General features: G+C 46.8%; 1 protein-coding gene across 2 annotated transcripts; it reads left to right on the forward strand.

Annotated features, from left to right (window-relative positions):
* The first annotated feature begins 2,483 nt into the window (after positions 1-2,483).
* On the forward strand, positions 2,484-7,991 carry LOC100857071 (uncharacterized). 2 transcript variants are annotated; one of them, NM_001254925.1, is made up of 3 exons: positions 2,545-3,563; positions 6,637-6,783; positions 7,760-7,983. In NM_001254925.1, exons 1-2 carry the CDS (start codon positions 3,170-3,172, stop codon positions 6,774-6,776), a joined length of 534 nt encoding a protein of 177 aa, NP_001241854.1. In that variant the 5' UTR covers positions 2,545-3,169; the 3' UTR covers positions 6,777-6,783; positions 7,760-7,983. The 2 variants fall into 2 exon arrangements, with proteins under 2 accessions (XP_008651824.1, NP_001241854.1); XM_008653602.3 differs by having other exon boundaries at positions 2,484-3,563; positions 6,637-7,991.
* Positions 7,992-18,818: the final 10,827 nt, after the last annotated feature.

Here is an 18,818-nt window from a genome sequence, read left to right on the forward strand (position 1 = left end):
GCTCGAGCCAACAATGTGTTTGCTCCTTCAGTGCGACTTCATGTCGAAAATGAATCGCCCCAAAGCACCCTTCAAATTTTTGCGAATCCGGGTAAAGCAGTTGGAAAAGGGAGTGTACGTCACATTGAAGGATCAGATTTGAACACGCTAATGCTATATATGTATAGCAATATTGACAGCACACAGGAGGCGTTCGAGTAAGTTTTCCTCATAGTTACGTCCATTTTCTCATCTCATAATTTCTATAGTGTGTAATCTCCATGTTTCTAATATGTCCAGCATGTTTGATGAAGAATGTTGTAAATCTACTAGTAAACCTACGGCCATCCAATTAGAAAATCTTCGACGTGATGGGTTGAAAGGTGGACCAAACTTCGTGCAGTGGTTTCGTAATTATGTTAGTAATCGTCGTTCTCTCATTGTCCATACTTAATCTTTGAATTTTGGACTTGGAAGATATAATGCATATACTAATTCCTTGTATAGGTTTCCAAAAACTCTGTGCACCCAGACTTGCAGCAAATGGCACATACCTCTGTGTCCGTCCGGAACTATACTCGCTATGATGTAAATGGATATCGCTTCCGAACCGCGAAATTGGAGAAGAGTCGACCATTGGCAGCCACCACCAATAGTGGTGTGTTGGCAAGTTCATATGTTGACGATGACAAAGTAGTGGACTATTACGATGTTCTTCAAAACATTGTAGAGTTGATTTTCGATGGCCCCAAAGAACTTAAAGTCGTGTTTTTCGAGTGCGACTGGTTTGATGCTCATAGTGGGACTCGTGTCGACAAGTATGGTAATGTCGAGGTGAAGCATAGCTCTAGGATTCCGAGCAGTATGAGCGATGTTGTCCTTGCAAATCAGGCAAAACAGGTGTACTACCTGCCATATCCTCACCCAAGCCTTAGGGCTTGGTGGGTTGCAATCAAAGTCAACCAACAAGTCGTCGCTCCAGAGAGTGCTGACTACGTGAGTACGAGCAGGGACAACGATGATGCTGTTTTTCAACCAGAAGCGGCGTCGAATCAAGACATAGCTCACTGATTCCATGTGACCAATGGAGAAGGCCTTGAAAATCTCTGTTGCAATTCAAGCGACTTAATTGAAGAACCTAGGTCAAAGCACAAACGACCTGTCGTTGTTAGAAGATCAGTAAGGATCCAACGAAATCAAGAGCGTATGAATAAACAACGAGCCGAAGAAGCATCATCGGATGCGGATGACTTTTGATTAGTATGTTTCTTTTAGTTAAGCTATGTATTCCAATTAAGCTATGTATTATTTACATGCTGACTTTTCTTTGTTTGTGCATACCCAACTTGAAAATTTAAACTCTATTTAAAAATCTGATTCAAATAGAAAGTAAAAAGGAAGAGAGAAAAAGAGAGAAAAATGACTGCGTTTTTGGGCCCTCTTTCCTGTCTGGCCCAAGACCATTTTCACCCACGCAACCCAACTCCTCGTCTCCTGGCGGCCCACTCTAGCCCTTGCGCCGCCGACGAGTGGGACCCGTGCCTCGGCCTCCTCACTCCGCCTCATTAGGCGTAACGTCTTCCTCCTTGGGATCTCCTCATGCAACGAACCCACGATTTGGGCGCGGCCAGGAACAGACTCGCCGGGTTTCACTAAACGACCTCTCGTCGATCTCTACCCGGTGGTATAAACATCCCCCCGAACTGTGACACCCCAGGTGTCAGTTTCGTGTTATGATGGGAGATTAATCCTAATCTCGGATGCTCAGTAAAAATTTCTCTTTCTCGCTCGCGTATGTCTCTGATTATCCAGATTATTCATTCACATTTCGCCGAATTCGGAATTATTCAATCTCACAGAAGGCCAATTTTGGAGCCTGTTAAAACTTTTATCCTCGGCACGAATGCGAACTCAAAAATCATTCTCGAATTATAAATCTCATCTGAAGGTCATTTAATCAAACTCTCGACAACTGTTAATTGATCTGAGCCCGAGTCTAATTTTTCGAACCTTGATCTATGTTCGACTATTTTATCCGGGTCCGTTTTCTCCAACGGGATACTCAGTACGTCGCCCTCTAATTAATTCTTATCCGACTCGACTTCATACCTCTGTGTTCGATCCCGATTTAAAAATCGACATCGGCGATAATTTTAAATGTCGCGATTTGTCTCTTTCAATCATAAATCCGAAAGCCGGTCATATTTCGAGGCGATTTATTTTCGAATCATGCGTAGTGAATTATTTTTGAGCGAAATCAAATCAGACTCTCGACCGAATTAATCGCTCAATCGACCATTCGTCCGAACTCTAGTTCGCTCTGTTTTGCGTACAGACGGAATCCGCAGGAACATTTTTATTCTAGAAAATAAATTAGCGCAACCCGTTTGAGAGTTTTGGGCCAGCCCAACCCAGCCCATTTAGCCCACTAAGAAACCCTAACCCTAGGGCTTCTTCTATAAATAGGAGCCCTCTCCCTTGCAAATTGGAAAATTTCCATCTACCCCCCTAGCTGCCATTTTCTTTTCTCCCAGCCATCTCCACTTCTTCTCCCCACGCCATCCTCCTTCCTGCTCCTCACGCACACCAGTGGAGGGCCTCCCATGGCGTCTCCTCCCCTTTCCTCAAGTCAGCCACCCTAGCTTCCACTCCTCTCGCCACCAGCCATTTTCCAGCAGCCTCTCTTCTCCCACACGGCAGCAGCTTCTCCCTCACGCCAACAGCAGGGAGCAGGAGCTTTTCCTCCCATGGCCGGCCTCCCTTCTCCCCCTCGGCTCCTTCCTCCAGGCCGAGCTCCTATGTCAGGAACGGCTGATCCACTTGACCGCTGCTCCATTTTTCCCTCGCCTCTGCTCTCTCGGCTGCTGTCAGCCATGGCGTGACGCCTCTGCTCCTTCTCTCTTCCCCACAAAACAACCAGCGCGCAGGAGCTTCTCCTTCATGGACGCTGACCAGGCTGGTCCCTCGCCCCCTTCTCTCCCCTTGTCCGCGACCTTCTCTGCCCGCGCGCAAAGCCGCTGACCGGAGCGCGGCATGGCAGCGCCGCCCTTTCGTGGATGAAGCTAGTGCCCCTTTCAGCTTCTCCACTGCAGCAGGCCGGGCATCCCCATGCCTGCGCCTTCCCTCTCTTGCCGTGCCTTCCCCATGGTCAGGATCAGCGGCAGAAGTCGTGTGCTACCTGTTAGATGATATGGGCAGCAACCACGCTTCGCAGCTCCTTGCAACAGCAATCAATCCCTGCCGCATGCCACCTGCTCGATATATTACGCAGCCACATCGTCGTTGCCCTTTCTCGCAGCACGCCGTTGTTGGTTCTAGGTGCTGCTACCTACATCCCTCGCACTCACCTTGCTCGACAAAAATGCCTCCCCGTTCGTTGACCTCGGGTGGCTGCACACTTGTTGTCGCTGCCCCTTGTCCGTCAACGCGCAGCCCCTCTGTTTCCCCATTGGCGCAGCAGCCCCGACGTCTCCGCGCTCTGTCGGCTCGCTGTTTTGTGAAGCCAGTGGACAGCACGCCGTCGACGCTCGCTGGGTGTTTGCTGTTTTTGCGCAGCCCCATCCGCGACGTCGTCGAAACCCGTGGTGAGAAAACCCCCGCTGCCCTTGCTGCTATTATTTTATTTATTTTTTGTTTTGTTTTGTGCTCGGTAAAAATGTTGAACTGTTGCGTGTGTCTAATCGCAGCTAGTGGTCGACGCCGCGCTTCGCGCCTTGCTCGTTCGATGAAATACCGAGCCATGTGGACAGCCCATGCGTCTAGTCACGACCCGTTCAGGTTGATTGATTTATAGTTTATAATACATATGCTTTGGTTGATGTCGGACGATGCATGTATATATGTGGATGTGTGTAATATGTTTCGGCAATACACGTTAGTAGGATCACATTTGCGGTTAAAGAACAAGTGGTTGTTGAGGTGTGCGATTTGTAGTTTGTCTAATTACGTTTTGGGTCGATGTGGTGTATAGTGGTGTCTGATTAGATGTGGGCATAAAATGTTTGGATTATATGCCGTGGCAAGGTCGCATTCACGTTTTGGTAAACACGTGTGTCGTGCTTGTTTTATGTGATGAGTAAGTTTGGAAATATATGTGATGTGAGGATTGAATTAGTACACGTATGTGTGTGTGCCGTAGTGTATTATAGTAGTGGTGGCGTGAGATATTTAATTGAGGTGCGCGGGTATATGCCGTAATATGGTTATACTCGCAACAAAGAAATATGTATGTATTGTGTGACCCGACGTTTAGGTTGCTATTGTATAATCGTGTGAAGGACTCTCCCGATGGTCACGTGACTAAAGGGTGGTGTAGTGGTAAAGCGAGAAGTAAGTTTAATATTTTAAAACGATTAGTTGATAGCATCTGTCGGTGTCGTCATGCTTTTTGTTGTATGACGGGTCGATGCCTTGCCTTGTCAAATATTGCATTCCATGCCCCTTTGGATAAATAAATGTCTTGTTGATCTATTAGAGGTCTTATACGAGTGTTATCACAGCCCAATAACTATTGGAGGCAAGTAGCGTGCACAAGTCGGTCCTTGTTAAAATTAAAGAACAATCCGCTAAGATATACACATAGGTGCTTTAGGTCCTTCAGTAGCCAGTGTAAGTCTTATATAGTTTTATATCGTGTTTTAATGTCTCTATGTTAGACCTCCTAAAATATGGTGTTTTAAGTGACTTGTGTGTTAACCAATTTAAGTTGGGCAATGATTAAGAAAAGCTGATTAATCTGCTCCACCCCATGTTTTTGAGTTGCAATGTCTAAAATAGTTTGCTAAGTTTTACATGGTGTTAGCCAACTTCTGTTAAGTAAGAGTCAATTGCGTTAAGAGATTATTATACATATATTGTCTTGGATTGTGATAATAATAAGCGGACCGACGTGTATGCTGTGTAGCAGACTGTGTCGTTGCTCTAGCTAGCCGACTTGTTAGACGACTTGGGTTAAGCTCGTAGTCACGATGAATTGCTGGTTGTCGTCTAAATGCGTATGGTTATGACACAGATGAAAAGTATTAGTGCTCATGTGATGTCTAAGTTGAAATACAAATTATTGGGTGAAAAGCGCTTCGATATTGATTTTTGTAGAGAATGCGTTGTTAATTGAGTATGGTACTTCCAGTGTTCGAAATGACACGAATAAAATTTAGTGAGTCTACTTGTTAGTTCTCACTTGGTTATTTTAACTCTAACAATTGTCAAAGTGTTAGAATAATTCAAGTCTCTAGAACGCGGCCATTTTTGAATTGTATAGTAGCTGAAATTTATTAATTGCTGTTTTGGGCTGCACGCGCTGTTTTTGTCGTGCTGTTTGTTTGATGAACTAAATTATATTTTCTGTAGATATGTGCTATAGAAAAGTGGTAGATAACTTTATTATCTTGCTGGTGTTAAAATTTGACAGGCATAAGTCTGATCGTTTAGGAGTTATGATTTTTGCAAATTCAGTAACTGAATCTGTCCAAATTCTGTACAGATTTCAGAAACTGCATTGTTTGCCTAATGTAATCTTAGAATAAGTCCTTGTCGATTATAAGAAAGTTGTAGATGCTTTTCTGATCTTGCTTGTGCTAAAATTTCATAACCACAGGCCTAATAGTTTAAGAGTTATGAATTTTACAAACTGCTTGCTGTGTTCTGTCCACCGTCAGAACAGATTTCGAAAACTGTGCTGTTTGATTTAGTTAAACATTGAATCACTTCTTAGTGATTATAAAAGTTATGTAGTGCTTTTGCTGAGCTTTCCAAAAAGTCTTAGATCACTCTTTTTGGTGTTCTGAAGCTTAAGTTATGAATGTTTCAAATATGAAGACTGAATCTGTCCAGTTCTGGACAGCAAAGTCTTTTAGTGATGTTTATCCTTAGTTAAATATTGAATCACCTTCAGATGTTTATAAATGATAGGTAGACAATTTTATTACCTTTCCAGAAAGTCTAGGATCAATTTGTTTGGATGTCTGAATCTTTAGTTGTGAATTTTTGAAGCTGTAAGTCTGAATCTGTCCAAATCGGGACAGAGCTACTGTGTTTGCACAATTCGACCTTGCTAAGTGTTTAATCATGTTGTGATGACAATACCAAAGTTGTAGAGAACTTTTTAAGCTTTCCAGAAAGTCCTATTTTGATATTTTTGGACTAATAATTGAAGAGTTATGATTAAAATAAGTAACTGCTGTATTGCTGTCCAAAAATCTGCAACTGCGCATTTGATTGTTTTGTTCACCTGTTGGCTAAAAATGCTTAGTTAGCACTTAGCAGACATAGACTTGTAATGTCTAAACTTAGGATAACATGTGTTCCATGATTGATGTGTTTGCTTGAGTAGTTAATTGTGGATAGGAATTCCTCCTCTATTGAACTGGTGCTTAAGATGCTTTTGTGTGATAAATAGAAGAATAATGAAAAGTCGTAGCAGGTTAAATAGATGCTCGTACTTATGGGGTCGTATTTGCGTTGCGTAAATATACAAAATGTTTGTCTTCTTTTAGTGGTGTTACTGTTGTGCGCTCGATGATGCGTAGTTAGCTAGCGCTAGTGTGTACGGTTATTTATGATGTCTCGCTACTTAGTGTTTAATTCACTAGCATGTACTTAAAGTATCCTGTGCTACTTTTATTATATTCATACATATCCATCTTGCATCTCATTTAGGACCGAGAGATGACGATCGAGACAGTGATGTGGTGCCACCCACAAGATGCAGTCGGTGGACGACCCAAGAAAGGATGGACATAACCAGTGGATGCTCGCCAAGCGAGTACCTCCCCCAGCAAACACTATCTAAGTGTTAAATTAAAGGCAAGCCCCGGTTTTATGCATAACCGTTATATATGCTATTTTACTGCACTTAATGTTTGTAGTCTTGTACCGTGCACTTAAGTGTAGGAGTTGAATGAAACCGTAGTTGCATGAACTCAGGATTCCCTTTGAGATGGATACTAGTATGCTAGGTGGAGTAGCTGCTTTGCTAATTAGGGATCTCGGTAGAAGTCGAGTGATTTTTCTAGCACTCGCGCGAGGTCAGGAATTGGTTGTATCCACTTTGATAACAGAATGGTGATGGTCTGTGGACACGGGTCCATGGGGACGCGTGGTCTACGAGATGAAATTGGAATAAGGATTAACGTGCGGATACCTGTGTCAAGCGTTTGAACGTACTAAACACATACCGAGAAATATGGTAAATCGGTAAGCCTAGTACCTGAGTGAACCTGCCCGCAGATTGCCCTCCTCACGCGACCTGAGACGTGGTCTCCCATTCCGGTTATGGTGGGTACAAGTGCGGTCACTGCACGACGGCAGTCGGGGTCAGTGAGGCATTGTACGCCAAGGCGGTGAGCCCCTTTCTGTTGCCAGGGAATCGATGGGGACGGTTGATGTGTGTGGGGACGGAGTGCCCCTGCATGTCGTGTGTTTAGGTTTACCTTGCAAGGATAAAAACTCGATTCGAATCGTCTGCTTCTCGCAGCTAATGAGACTGCTTGATCCTTTGTACTGCATTGAGTAATAAGTGGAAATGAGGTGACTGGCAAAAGATGTTGATTGATAAAATGTTTGATACCATGTATGCATAGCTCACATCTAGTTTAAAAAGGATCATACTAAAACTGGAAAAGCTAAAACTTGTTTTTAGACTCAGCTAGTGCTTTTGGCAAACCAAACCCCTCAGCCAAACAGCTGCATGTCTAGAGGTAGAGGAGTAGACTCCTCACACCGGGTAAGTCTAGCTGAGTATTAGTATACTCAGCCTTGCTTGTGGCACAAATTTTTGCAGGTACTCCTTAGGATGATTTGTTGATGGTGTGACTGGGCCTTCATCCCTGCCACCGGGATAGATGGTCGAGAGGGTTATTGCTTCCGCAGGAGAGGACCAGGAGGAGTAGCGTGGCCAGGCTTCGCCATGTTACTCGGTTTTCTCCGTTAGTTATTTCCGCTGCATTAAAATTTATGGTTATTATTTCTGAAACTCCGATAATATAATTACTAATGATACTTATTAAATTTGTGGTATTATGTTTTATTGTATTTCTCTGTGCCTCACCTTCGAGTGAGCTAGTGGTATTCGATCCTGTTTAAGTGGCTTTACCGGACTAGATCCGAGAGACTGACGGATTATTCCTGTTTAAGTGTGTTGCTGCCCTTATGGGTGCTACTTGGGCACTTAAGCTGGAATAATTCGGGCGGTTCCGCCACACGAACCATACCTCGCCTCCTTCATCCGCCACCGTTCAAGCAAACTCGTGGGCACCGTTGGGGGCAAACAGAGGGAGCTGTGAGAGAGAGAGAGGGGCTCGACCGCGGAGGGGGATCCGCCTTCTGTCGCGAGGCGGTCAGAGCGCCGTTGCAGGGTAAGTACCTTCTAAAGTTGTCATCTCCGCTACGTATAGGGCCATTCAAACCAGGGGTTAGGGCGACAGGGTTGTCCGGGAGCTCCTGCCATGGCGCCGCTGCAAGGGGAGCTTTGCTCCGTCGCTGTGTGTCGGTTGGGGAAGGATTGCAGCTGACCGTTGGTTGGTCGATGAGTGAACCAGATTAAGTGGGGGAATACACCTTCAACCCAGTAGATCGTAGCCGTTGATCTCCGCGTAGACAGCCAGGATTAAATGGCACATAACCCCTTCGTGCGATTGATTTTGGCCGTTGATCTCGGGATCGATAGCTCGGGTGAGTTGGTTGGTTTGGATCTAATCGAAGCCATCGAAATAGATCCAACAACCCACAGTTGCCGATACCCCTTCGTCCAAATCTTTTTGCATAAGAGACCCCACTGATGTATTAAAACAACCCGCAGTCCATGCCAAGTTAAGGAACTAATAGTTTGGTCCTCGGATTTTACAAAACAACCCTTATACTCTCTGGATTTTTTTTTGACCCACAGCCCAGCAGTAAATAATAAGGGAATAAATTAGTGTAGAAAATGATTTTTAAGATAAAAATAAATCAAGAAACTTATTTAATTCATAGAAAATCCATTTTAACTCTTTTTGGATCCATTCCAGTTGCACTAATTTTATATTAATATTGTCTGGCAACTCTGTTTATTCATAAAACATAGACTAAAATTATTAAATTGACTTCGTCCATATCAACCACTTAATAACTTAGGAAATTCATAATTTCTTTGTTCTAACTCTGAATTGACTCGTTCCAGTTGTGTTGGATTCGTATAAATATTTACTATGCAATAACAACATTTATTGTACCATGTCTCATTCTTTTATAATTAGATCTTTATTTAACTTATGTTTGTTAGTCTTGTTAAACTGCCCATCATTATAATTTACTAAAATATGATCTATGGTCAATTTATAATTTAGATTAAAGTTGAATTAATTATTCATAGAATACTCTCTCATATGGTGCATATTAATCAATTTATAACATAGTTTAATAATTAAATCACATAGATCTTCCATAAATCATAACTCCTTAACCATAATTCCGATTTTAGTGGTTCTCGATCCCACGACCTCGTAGCAACGCGTAGAGTAATATTATGCAGTTTGTTCTTATGTTTGGTGTGATGTTAATTTTGCCTGCACATTTTTTGTTTGTATTGCTATGACTAGCGCGAGGTTACGAGTCACCTGAAGAGCAAGTTGGTGTGACACTCCAGTGTCACTTAGGGTTTCTTCCTTAAGCTAACCCAAGCCATTATCACATGTAAACCAAATGAAAGGATGAACATCAAAGATTAAGAACAAAGGTTTAAAGTGAGTCTTTTTCATCTTAAGAAACCCTCCTTAATCATGTCATGAATCTTAAGGTAAGAAAACTCTCAAACCCTAATTAATCCTAAGTAAACCATTTAAGCATATAAAGGGCATTTGGGAGAAGACTTGGGAGAAAAATACAAATTTTGGTAAAAACCAAATTACAAAATTTTAGTTCACTAATTAACCAACAAGTATAGTAAGGAAGTTTTGCCATTTTAACTTTTCAAAATCCCCAAATCAGCTCCTAAACTAATGCACTTGGGGGAAATTCAGAAATTCAGAAATCTGAATTTCAGCCCCTTTCCAATATCAACCGCGTTCTCTGTTTTTCAAAACTCAAATCAAGCAAGTCGAAATATCAAAGTGGCGCCAAATTCCCTTGAACACACCGTGGCAAAGTTTGGAGGCCTCTATTCACCATTTGACACGATCTTAACATGGTTTTACCTCGGGACTCGACCTTGTGACACTGCCACCTTTGTGACACGACAACTCTCTATACACAGCCCCCAACCGCTCGACTTCCACACATAAACGAAAAAGCTCTATCGGGGGAGCAAATCTTGTGCAGTGATCATGCCCAAATACGCGAAGATCTTCAATCTATGAGCGCTTGAACTCGGGTAGACGCAAAGAGCCACGTGTTCGATCGCTTGCCTGACCGGCCGAGCGCGGACTGGCCGCGGCAGCGCGCGCCCCGTGCGTTGTCGCCCCGCCCCGCGCGTCTGCACCTCGCCCTCGCCTATAAATGCCTCTAGAGGCCTTAGCCGTTGGCACTCGCACACCCAGAGCCTCGCCCGAACCAGAGATCGCCGGAGCTCGCCGTGAAAAGCAAGCACCACCGCCCAACATCACTGCCCGAGCACGACCGTCGTGGCAGCCCCTTCGGTTGAACCTGTCACACCCGGTTTGAAGGAACAAAGCCGGGTGCATCTCATACATGCGCCAAGAAGACAACATATACAATAACAGAGTGTATAGAGATAAATGTCATAAAACATCAGAGTATTTATTACATAGCGGAAGTCTTACAAAATAAAAGATGAAAATAGCAGGAACTAAAATATATCCTTGCGCCAGAAAGCTGAATGGGAAACGCCACCTAGATCAAGTCGAAAGCCTCGGTGTTAGGCGGCTCCTCTTCTACCACCTGTTCTTCTCCTGTGGGGGGTGTGAGACATCAAGAGTGAGCTCACACATGTTCATCGCTCAACAAGTTGTGGGGAATAATGTGGCATGAACTCACACCAAAGGTGGGAGTTCATGAAGTGTAAGGTTGATCAATGAAATAAAGGCTGAAGCTGAGCATTGCTTTTAGAAGTTGGTCAAAATTTTATTAGCAGTTACTAAGTGTAAGTGAATACTGAACCTTAGAAATAATAAATAAAAGTAATAGTAAAATAGTCCCAGATGCAATGAAATGACAAATTAAGTTTAAGTTCCATAGATTAATCATGTGAGTGTCCGAGCCGCTCATGACCGTGAGCACGGCTAGTATACCAGTTTTACACTCTGCAGAGGTTGCACATCTTTACCCACAAGTCGTGTTACCCATTTGCCACGGAGTTGATCAGACTCCACACACCTCTACCAAGGAAGCGAGGCAGGGTACCACTACGAGGCCTTTACAAAGTTCCACTAGCTTCAGAAAACCCGCTACAGTTTATAGGAAGCTACAGTGCAGGAATCCCTCGCCTGACCGCCATCGCAGCAAAATCAACCCAAGGACCTCCCTACACTGACCACTCCCCTACTGCCCTTGCCCCTTTCGGGTAAGGTAGTCATCCACTAGCTTTCCTAGTTAATCAGCCAAGGGCGTCCCATTAAACCCTTGTGGTAGCACTGTTTTCCCGGGTGGTTCTCCATGTTCCCATTAACATAATGATCTTATCATGAACAGTAAATAATAAATAGATAATAAAAAGTATAACAATGAGTGATGAATATCTTTATACCCAAAGCCGTATAAAGCAATAGCATGTACTACCCAAAAATTTAGTAGTGAAACCAGTGGTGAAACAAGGTATAAAGATAGTCAAAATCTAGGGTATCCTATTGGGTCCCATCAAAATTAACTTATGCAGATCATTATGATTAATAAGAACATGACTAGGTAAAAGAAGTGATCAAGGGCACAACTTGCCTTCCACGAGCTCCTGCTCAGCAGTCTCTACCAGCTGAACCCCGGAATCCTCTGTTGCTTGCTCGTCTACTCGCATCAACACAATACATACATAGTATAGCAAGAATTAACATTACACCAAACATGTAAATAAAATACACAGTAATAATCTAGACACTAAAATGAGATCATAGGAACTGGAATCATTAAATTTGGAGTTATGGATTTTAAGTTATGAATTTTCCAAGGTTTTACGTATTTAATACAAGATTAAGTGATAGATAAATTTTTAATGTGTCTTTCATGTCAAAACAGTGGCACTAATGGATAAACAATAATATTATAGAAATTTAGGAACTGGAATGAACTAATTTGGAGTTCATATGGATTTTCTACAAATTAAACAAGTTTCTACAATTAAATTTGTACTAAAAACTATTTTCTAAACTATTTTCCTGATTTTATCAACTATCTGGACTGCGCACAAATTTCTGGGAAGTGCAGGGGCTAACGTGAAAGAATTCCCCAAACTCATCGCACTATTCCTATGGACGGCGGGTTATTTTAATGAAAATCCGAGGGCTCTTTAACAAATAGTACCCGCGAAGGGGTATGGTGAGTTCTGGGCCGTCGGATGTTGTAACGCCCTGAATTTGGGGGTAGAATTTTTTCTTCTTTTCTCTCACCAAATTCGGGCGTTACTCTCTTTTCTCTTTCCCCGTTTGCTCCTTCTTCCCAATTTCAAACCAGTATAGCGGCAGGTGTCCGTGTCATGTATAAACCAAAACCTAAGTGTCATGGGTGTTGCATCATGCCGAAGCGCATTTCTTTGTCTGATGATGAGTGTTCGTCTCGTTCCGTTCCGGATTTCGGTTCGCGATTTAATTCCGTTTAGTGGTCGCGCTCGTCGTGGGTTTTCGATCCGCGAAGTGGCCCGGCCCAGCCCAACCTAGTCCAGCCCAGCCCAGCCGGCCCGGCCCGCCCCGGCCTGCGCGCCCCCGGCGCCCAAACCCCCCATGCGCCCCCCTCCTCTCTCTCTCTCATTTGGATCTCCCGCGCAACAACCTCTCCTCTCCCTCTTCCACCTCTCTCTCCCCGTGGTGCCCTAGGATTTGGAGACGGCGATCACCGGATTTTGGACCCCGAGGTGAGCTCCCCTCCCCTTCTCTTCTCTCTCTCTCCCTCTCCCTCCTCTTCTCCCCCGCGCGCGCCCCCTTCTCCCCCTGCCCGCGCGCGACCCCGACCCCGACCCCACCCCGGTGGCGCTCGCCCGCGGCGGCGCTCGGCCTCGCCCGCCCGGCCTCCCTCCCCGCGGCGGCGTTTGGCCCCCCGCCTCGGCCCTCCCCGGCGGCGCCCGCCCGGTCCCCCTCCCCGGCGACCCCGGCCCCGCCCGGCCTCCCGCCCCCGCCCCTCCCCGCGGCAGCCCCGCCCGCTCGGCCCCTCCCCTGCCCGGCGCGGCGACCCCGCCCCTGCCCGGCGCGGCGACCCCGTCCCCGTCCCCGCCCCCGGCCCCGGCGGCGCTCGGCCCGCCCGCTCGGCCCCTCCCCGCGGCGGCGCTCGGCGTCCGCCCCCGGCTCGCCCGCCCGCCCCCGCTCCTCCCCTGCTCGCGCACAGCGCGGTCCCGGCGCGGCCCCGGTGGCCCCTGCTCGCCGGCGCGACCCCGGCGCGGCCCCCGGCCCCCGGCGCGTCCCCGGCGCGGCCCTGGCCGGTTCAACCGCCCTGGCCCCAGCTCGCCCGCCCGTTCCCCCGTCCCAGCCTCGCCCGACCGTATCTTCGCTCGCCCGCGCTCGCGGTGATTATTCGTTAATTAGCGTGTTGCGTCGCGCGCTTCACCGCGCGACGGATTTGTCTAAATTCATATTCTATCTCGTGTTGCGTCGTGCGCTTCGTCGCGCGACGATCCATTTTTGTTTCAGGTTGTTTAAGGTGTAACGCCGCGTGTGTATTCACGCGACGTTCCACTTTGGACTCAGTTTAGTCGACGTGTGCCGTCGTGCGCTTTGTCGCGCGACGCTTAACGTCTCCTCTTAACTAAGGCAAAGTGTCTCGTTGCGTGCTCGGTCGCGCGACGAGTCGTTAACTTCTTAATTTGTTTTAGAGAGCTTTGTCGCGCGTCTCGCCGCGCGACCATCCTTTTATGTATCTCCACCTGCTTATAATAATTAGACATGAAACATGACTTTACTTTACGCTAAACATAGTGTCTACATTAAACTTCCTTCCATTAAGCGAGTGGCTAATTTATAATCATGTAACGTGATCGTTTCTCGACTGTCTTTTCCTCTTTCTCTCTTAACCGTACTCGCGAGCCCGCGCGGAACGTCTGTTTACTTATTGCATTCTATTGTATGGTGTACTGTTCTTTGGTATTAAAATATGTGGATATATGTATGTTTGCGCTCGCATAGAGAACGATCCGGTTGAAGAGCCCGAGGAACTCGCAGGAGAAGCCCCTGAGCAGCAGTCAGTTGGTGGAGGCAAGTGTCCCTTGACCTATCTATGTCCTATTCATTATTTAATTCACCTCCCGCTTTACACATTTATGCCTAAGGATTGACTAGCTTTTGTTATCCATGTCCTTGTTTACCTATCCGGGTTGGATTATTACTGTTTAGCTTTATGCTATTGCTTAACTCTAATCAATGAACATGATGAGATTATCTATGATACGCTGTTTTCCCTTCTCTTATTATGATGTGATACTTGTGGTCTTCAAGGGGGCTCGAGCGGTTTCTCGAGTGCCTCTCCGTAAGGACCTGTTCTATGGATGACCGCCCGGGAAAACAGTGCAACCATGAGGGTGGAATGGGGTGCCCTTAGCTGATTAATTAGAGGATCCGGGGTGTAGTTCACTTAGCCGTCGTGCCGTCAATGGGGCTCGGTGTATGCGGCTCGCTCTGCCAAGTTTGGGTTCGCCCCTTGGGGAGGAGTGCGGTGCATTTAGGAAACCTAACGGGTGGCTACAACCCCGGGGAATCTTTGTAAAGGCTACGTAGTGATGCCCTGCTGGGTCACCTTGGTAGTGATCAAGGGAGAGTCATGATCTCCGGGCAGAATGGGAATCACGGCTTGTGGGTAAAGTGCACAACCTCTGCAGAGTGTTTGAAAAACTGATATATCAGCCGTGCTCACGGTTATGAGCGGCCAAGGGAGCTCCAGTGATTAGTGGTACTTGATCAGAGATACTTTGGTACAGGTGGTTATGAGATCGATGATTCTGGTTATGACTATAGTGCTGGTAAGTGGTACTCTTTCCGTTTGGAAAGGAGTACGTTTGGGTTAATAACTTGGGTTAATGCTAAAACTCGGCTTTCTACTAGTAAGTAATAATCTGACCAACTAAAAGCAACTGCTTGACTTATCCCCACATACAGCTAGTCCACTACAGCCAAACAGGATACTTGCTGAGTATGTTGATGTGTACTCACCCTTGCTCTACACACCAAACCCCCCCATCCCCAGGTTGTCAGCATTGCAACCACTGCTCAGGCGAAGATGAAGCTGTGGAAGGAGACTTCCAGGAGTTCCAAGATTACGACGAGTTCTAGGTGTGGGTTAGCGGCAACCCCCAGTCGGCTGCCTGTGAAGGCCGCGGTTATCTACGTTTCTTTTCCGCACTTTGATTTATTGTAAGAACTATATGGACGTCTCAGACGTATGATGTAATCGACTATTTCCCTTATTAATACTATTTTGAGCACTGTGTGATGATGTCCATATTATGTAACTGCTGTGTACGTGAATAACTGATCCTGGCACGTACATGGTTCGCATTCGGTTTGCCTTCTAAAACCGGGTGTGACATAAGTGGTATCAAAGCCGTGCTGACTGTAGGACCGCTAACCTAGAATAGAATGATCGTTCTAAGGACTATAGACCTCTGTCCCTGCCTTGACTTTGATATCCCTTCAAAAGTTGGTCATACCGACCAAACCTATGTTCTACTATATATTATACCTTGCTGAAAATCATGTTTTATTCTAATCCTTCATTTACTTATGATTCATTATTTGCTGGTCATATTAATTCTGTTCTCACCCTTTTGCTTGCGATGTCTTTTGTAGATGGCTCGACTTAGACACACTGCACGAAAGTCAGTCATCCCCTTCTTACCCTCCCGCCTTGCTGAGCGTCCGCTTCGCCGTCCCGTGGCCGGACAGTCCAGCCACTTGGAGAGACTACATCACCGCCTGCGTGAGGAGCAGGAACGTCGACGACAGGAGCAGCAGGGCTCTTCCTTCTCGCTCCACCAGGAGATAGAGTCTGTGAGGAGCTGCTCCCCTGTGCTTCCTCTGGAGCCGCCCCCTGCACCACCACTGGGCGCCCCAGCTTCTGGAGTAGCTGCTGGAGGAGACCCAGACGACGGAGGTGGCGACGACAGCTCGAGCCACGACACCGACTTCTCTGCTAACCCTGAGCCGGAAGGATGGGTTGCTCGACCCATCACTCGCGACGCTGCTCGCGGGTGTCACTTCCACGATGCGCTCGACACCCTGCTACGTCGGGCATTTAACCGGCATACTTGGTCCGTCGAGTATCGCTGTGTGGTCTACCAGCATAGTCGTGGGGTCTACCCTGACCGCTAGGAGGCAACTTGCTTGGTGCGCTGCCCGGAGAACAGTCTCTAGGGTGCGGAGGCCTGTTCAGAGCACTATTCTATCTCTGAGCGGGACTCAGCTGAGGCAGCCATGCAAGATGCTGCACGGCGTGCGCTTTCGCACTACTGCTCGGTTTTCGGTGGGGCAGCTGACGGTCTTGACCTGAAGTATTACCCCCGCCGTCCATCTGGCAGCACAGGAGGCGTGATTGTCTCACCTGTCGGTGAGGGCAATCCTAGGTTGAGCAGCACAGTCAACCTAGCCGCCGTGCTAAACACGGAGCTGGACCATGCATTAGATGAGCTGAGTAGGGCTCGTGCTGAGATCGCCCTGCTGCGGGCTGAGCGCGCGGAACGTCGTCACCTGGATGGTGGTTCCCCCGCTCCCGTCGGGACTCAGCACCCGTACCGCTCACCTCAGCGTGGACACCAGTCTTATGGCAATCCCGACTGCAAGACCAAGATAACTCTAGAACCATAGATCGTTAGAGTTGGATCTTGTAATTAATACGAAATATATACGTAGAAGCTTCAGTCTTAGCGTTGGTTTCGGTCTTAGTTAGTCTTAGTTAGACAGGGTAGTTTGCTATATCCTGTGCATCTATGTTTGTCATGATGAACTATGTTTGGTTTGGATCTTTGTAATGATTGTCACCAGAGTGTGGGTATCCCCTGCATTTTGGTTTACCTATTATGTTAATGGAGTTAGTTATATAGTTGGGAAACCCCTTTTATTCCACTTTCCTTTCTATCTGAGAAGCTGTGTGGTCTGTGTTGGAGATCAGTGAAGATGCTCATCTGTCCAGTGCTGTTGAAGAATTCTATTCTCTTTTCTTATGCTGCAAGATTTGCCAGATCAGTTCTGATGTGTGGTTGCATTCTGCAGATGTCAGAGAACAGGCGCAGAGGAGGAAGGCGTGCTCAGCAGGAGCGAGCCGCTCAACAGGAGGAGGTGCCTCAGCAGCAGCACCTGCCGCCCCCGCCCCCGATGTCCATCGAGCAGATGTTTCTGATGCAGACTCAGGCAGTTCAAGCCATCGGTCAGACTTTGGCCGCCATTCAGCAGCAGCAGCAACAGCAGCAGGCCCCACCTCAGCCTCAGATGCCTCAGATGCCCAGAGACAAGCGTGCTGAATTCATGAGAGGTCATCCACCAACGTTTGCTCATTCTTCTGACCCTATGGATGCTGAAGATTGGCTGCGCACTGTGGAGCGGGAGTTGCATACCGCTCAGTGCGATGACAGGGAGAAAGTTCTGTATGGTCCCCGTCTGTTGAGAGGAGCAGCCCAATCATGGTGGGAGTCTTACCTCGCCACCCATGCCCATCCTGACGCCATCACTTGGGAAGAGTTCAGAGAAAGCTTTCGTCAGTACCATGTTCCTGCAGGTCTGATGACAGTGAAGAAGGAGGAGTTCCTGGCCCTCAAGCAAGGGCCATTGTCTGTCAGTGAGTACCGGGACAAGTTTCTGCAATTGTCTCGCTATGCTCCTGAAGATGTCAACACCGACGCCAAGCGACAGTACCGTTTCCTGAGAGGCTTGGTTGACCCTCTGCAGTATCAGCTGATGAATCACACCTTCCCGACATTCCAGCACCTGATTGACAGAGCAATCATGACAGAGAGAAAGCGCAAGGAGATGGAAGATCGTAAGCGCAAGATCAGTGGACCCCAGCCTAGAAGCAGCAATCGTCCTCGTTTCTCAGGCAATCAACCTCAGCAGTTCAGGCAGAACCAGCGTCCACCTCAGCAGCATCAGCAGTTCCAAAGGCAGTATCCTCAGCACCAGTACCAGAACCGTCAGAGCAATCAGTCAGGAGGTCAGTTTCAAAGGCAGAATCAGCAGGCACCTCGTCTTCCTGCCCCAGCAAATCAGCAGAACAGTCAGGCAGCACCAGCTCAGGTTGGAAACAGAGCATGTTTCCACTGTGGAGAGCAAGGCCACTGGGTGATGCAATGTCCGAAGAAGGCAGCCCAGTAGCAGTCAGGCCCCAGTGCCCCAGCAAAGCAGAATGTGCCTCAGCCTGGAGCAGGCAATCGCTCTCAGCCGCGCTATAATCATGGAAGGCTGAACCACTTGGAAGCTGAAGCAGTTCAGGAGACCCCCGGCATGATAGTAGGTATGTTCCCAGTCGACTCCCATATTGCAGAAGTGTTATTTGATACTGGAGCAACGCATTCTTTCATTACTGCATCATGGGTAGAAGCGCATAATCTTCCAATTACTACCATGTCAACCCCCATTCAAATTGACTCAGCCGGTGGTAGAATTCGAGCTGATAGCATTTGCTTGAATATAAGTGTGGAAATAAGGGGGATAGCGTTTCCCGCCAACCTTATAGTAATGGGTGCTCAGGGAATAGATGTCATCCTAGGGATGAATTGGCTAGATAAGTAT

Source organism: Zea mays, chromosome 7 (genome assembly GCF_902167145.1).
Source record: "Zea mays cultivar B73 chromosome 7, Zm-B73-REFERENCE-NAM-5.0, whole genome shotgun sequence".
NCBI lineage: Eukaryota > Viridiplantae > Streptophyta > Magnoliopsida > Poales > Poaceae > Zea > Zea mays.

Coding starts and splice junctions, on each gene's coding strand:
- LOC100857071 (XM_008653602.3), top strand. CDS start 3,170: ATGGGCAGCAACCACGCTTCGCAGCTCCTTGCAACAGCAATCAATCCC. Junction 3,564..6,636: donor CGACGTCGTCGAAACCCGTG/GTGAGAAAACCC, acceptor CATCTCATTTAG/GACCGAGAGATGACGATCGA.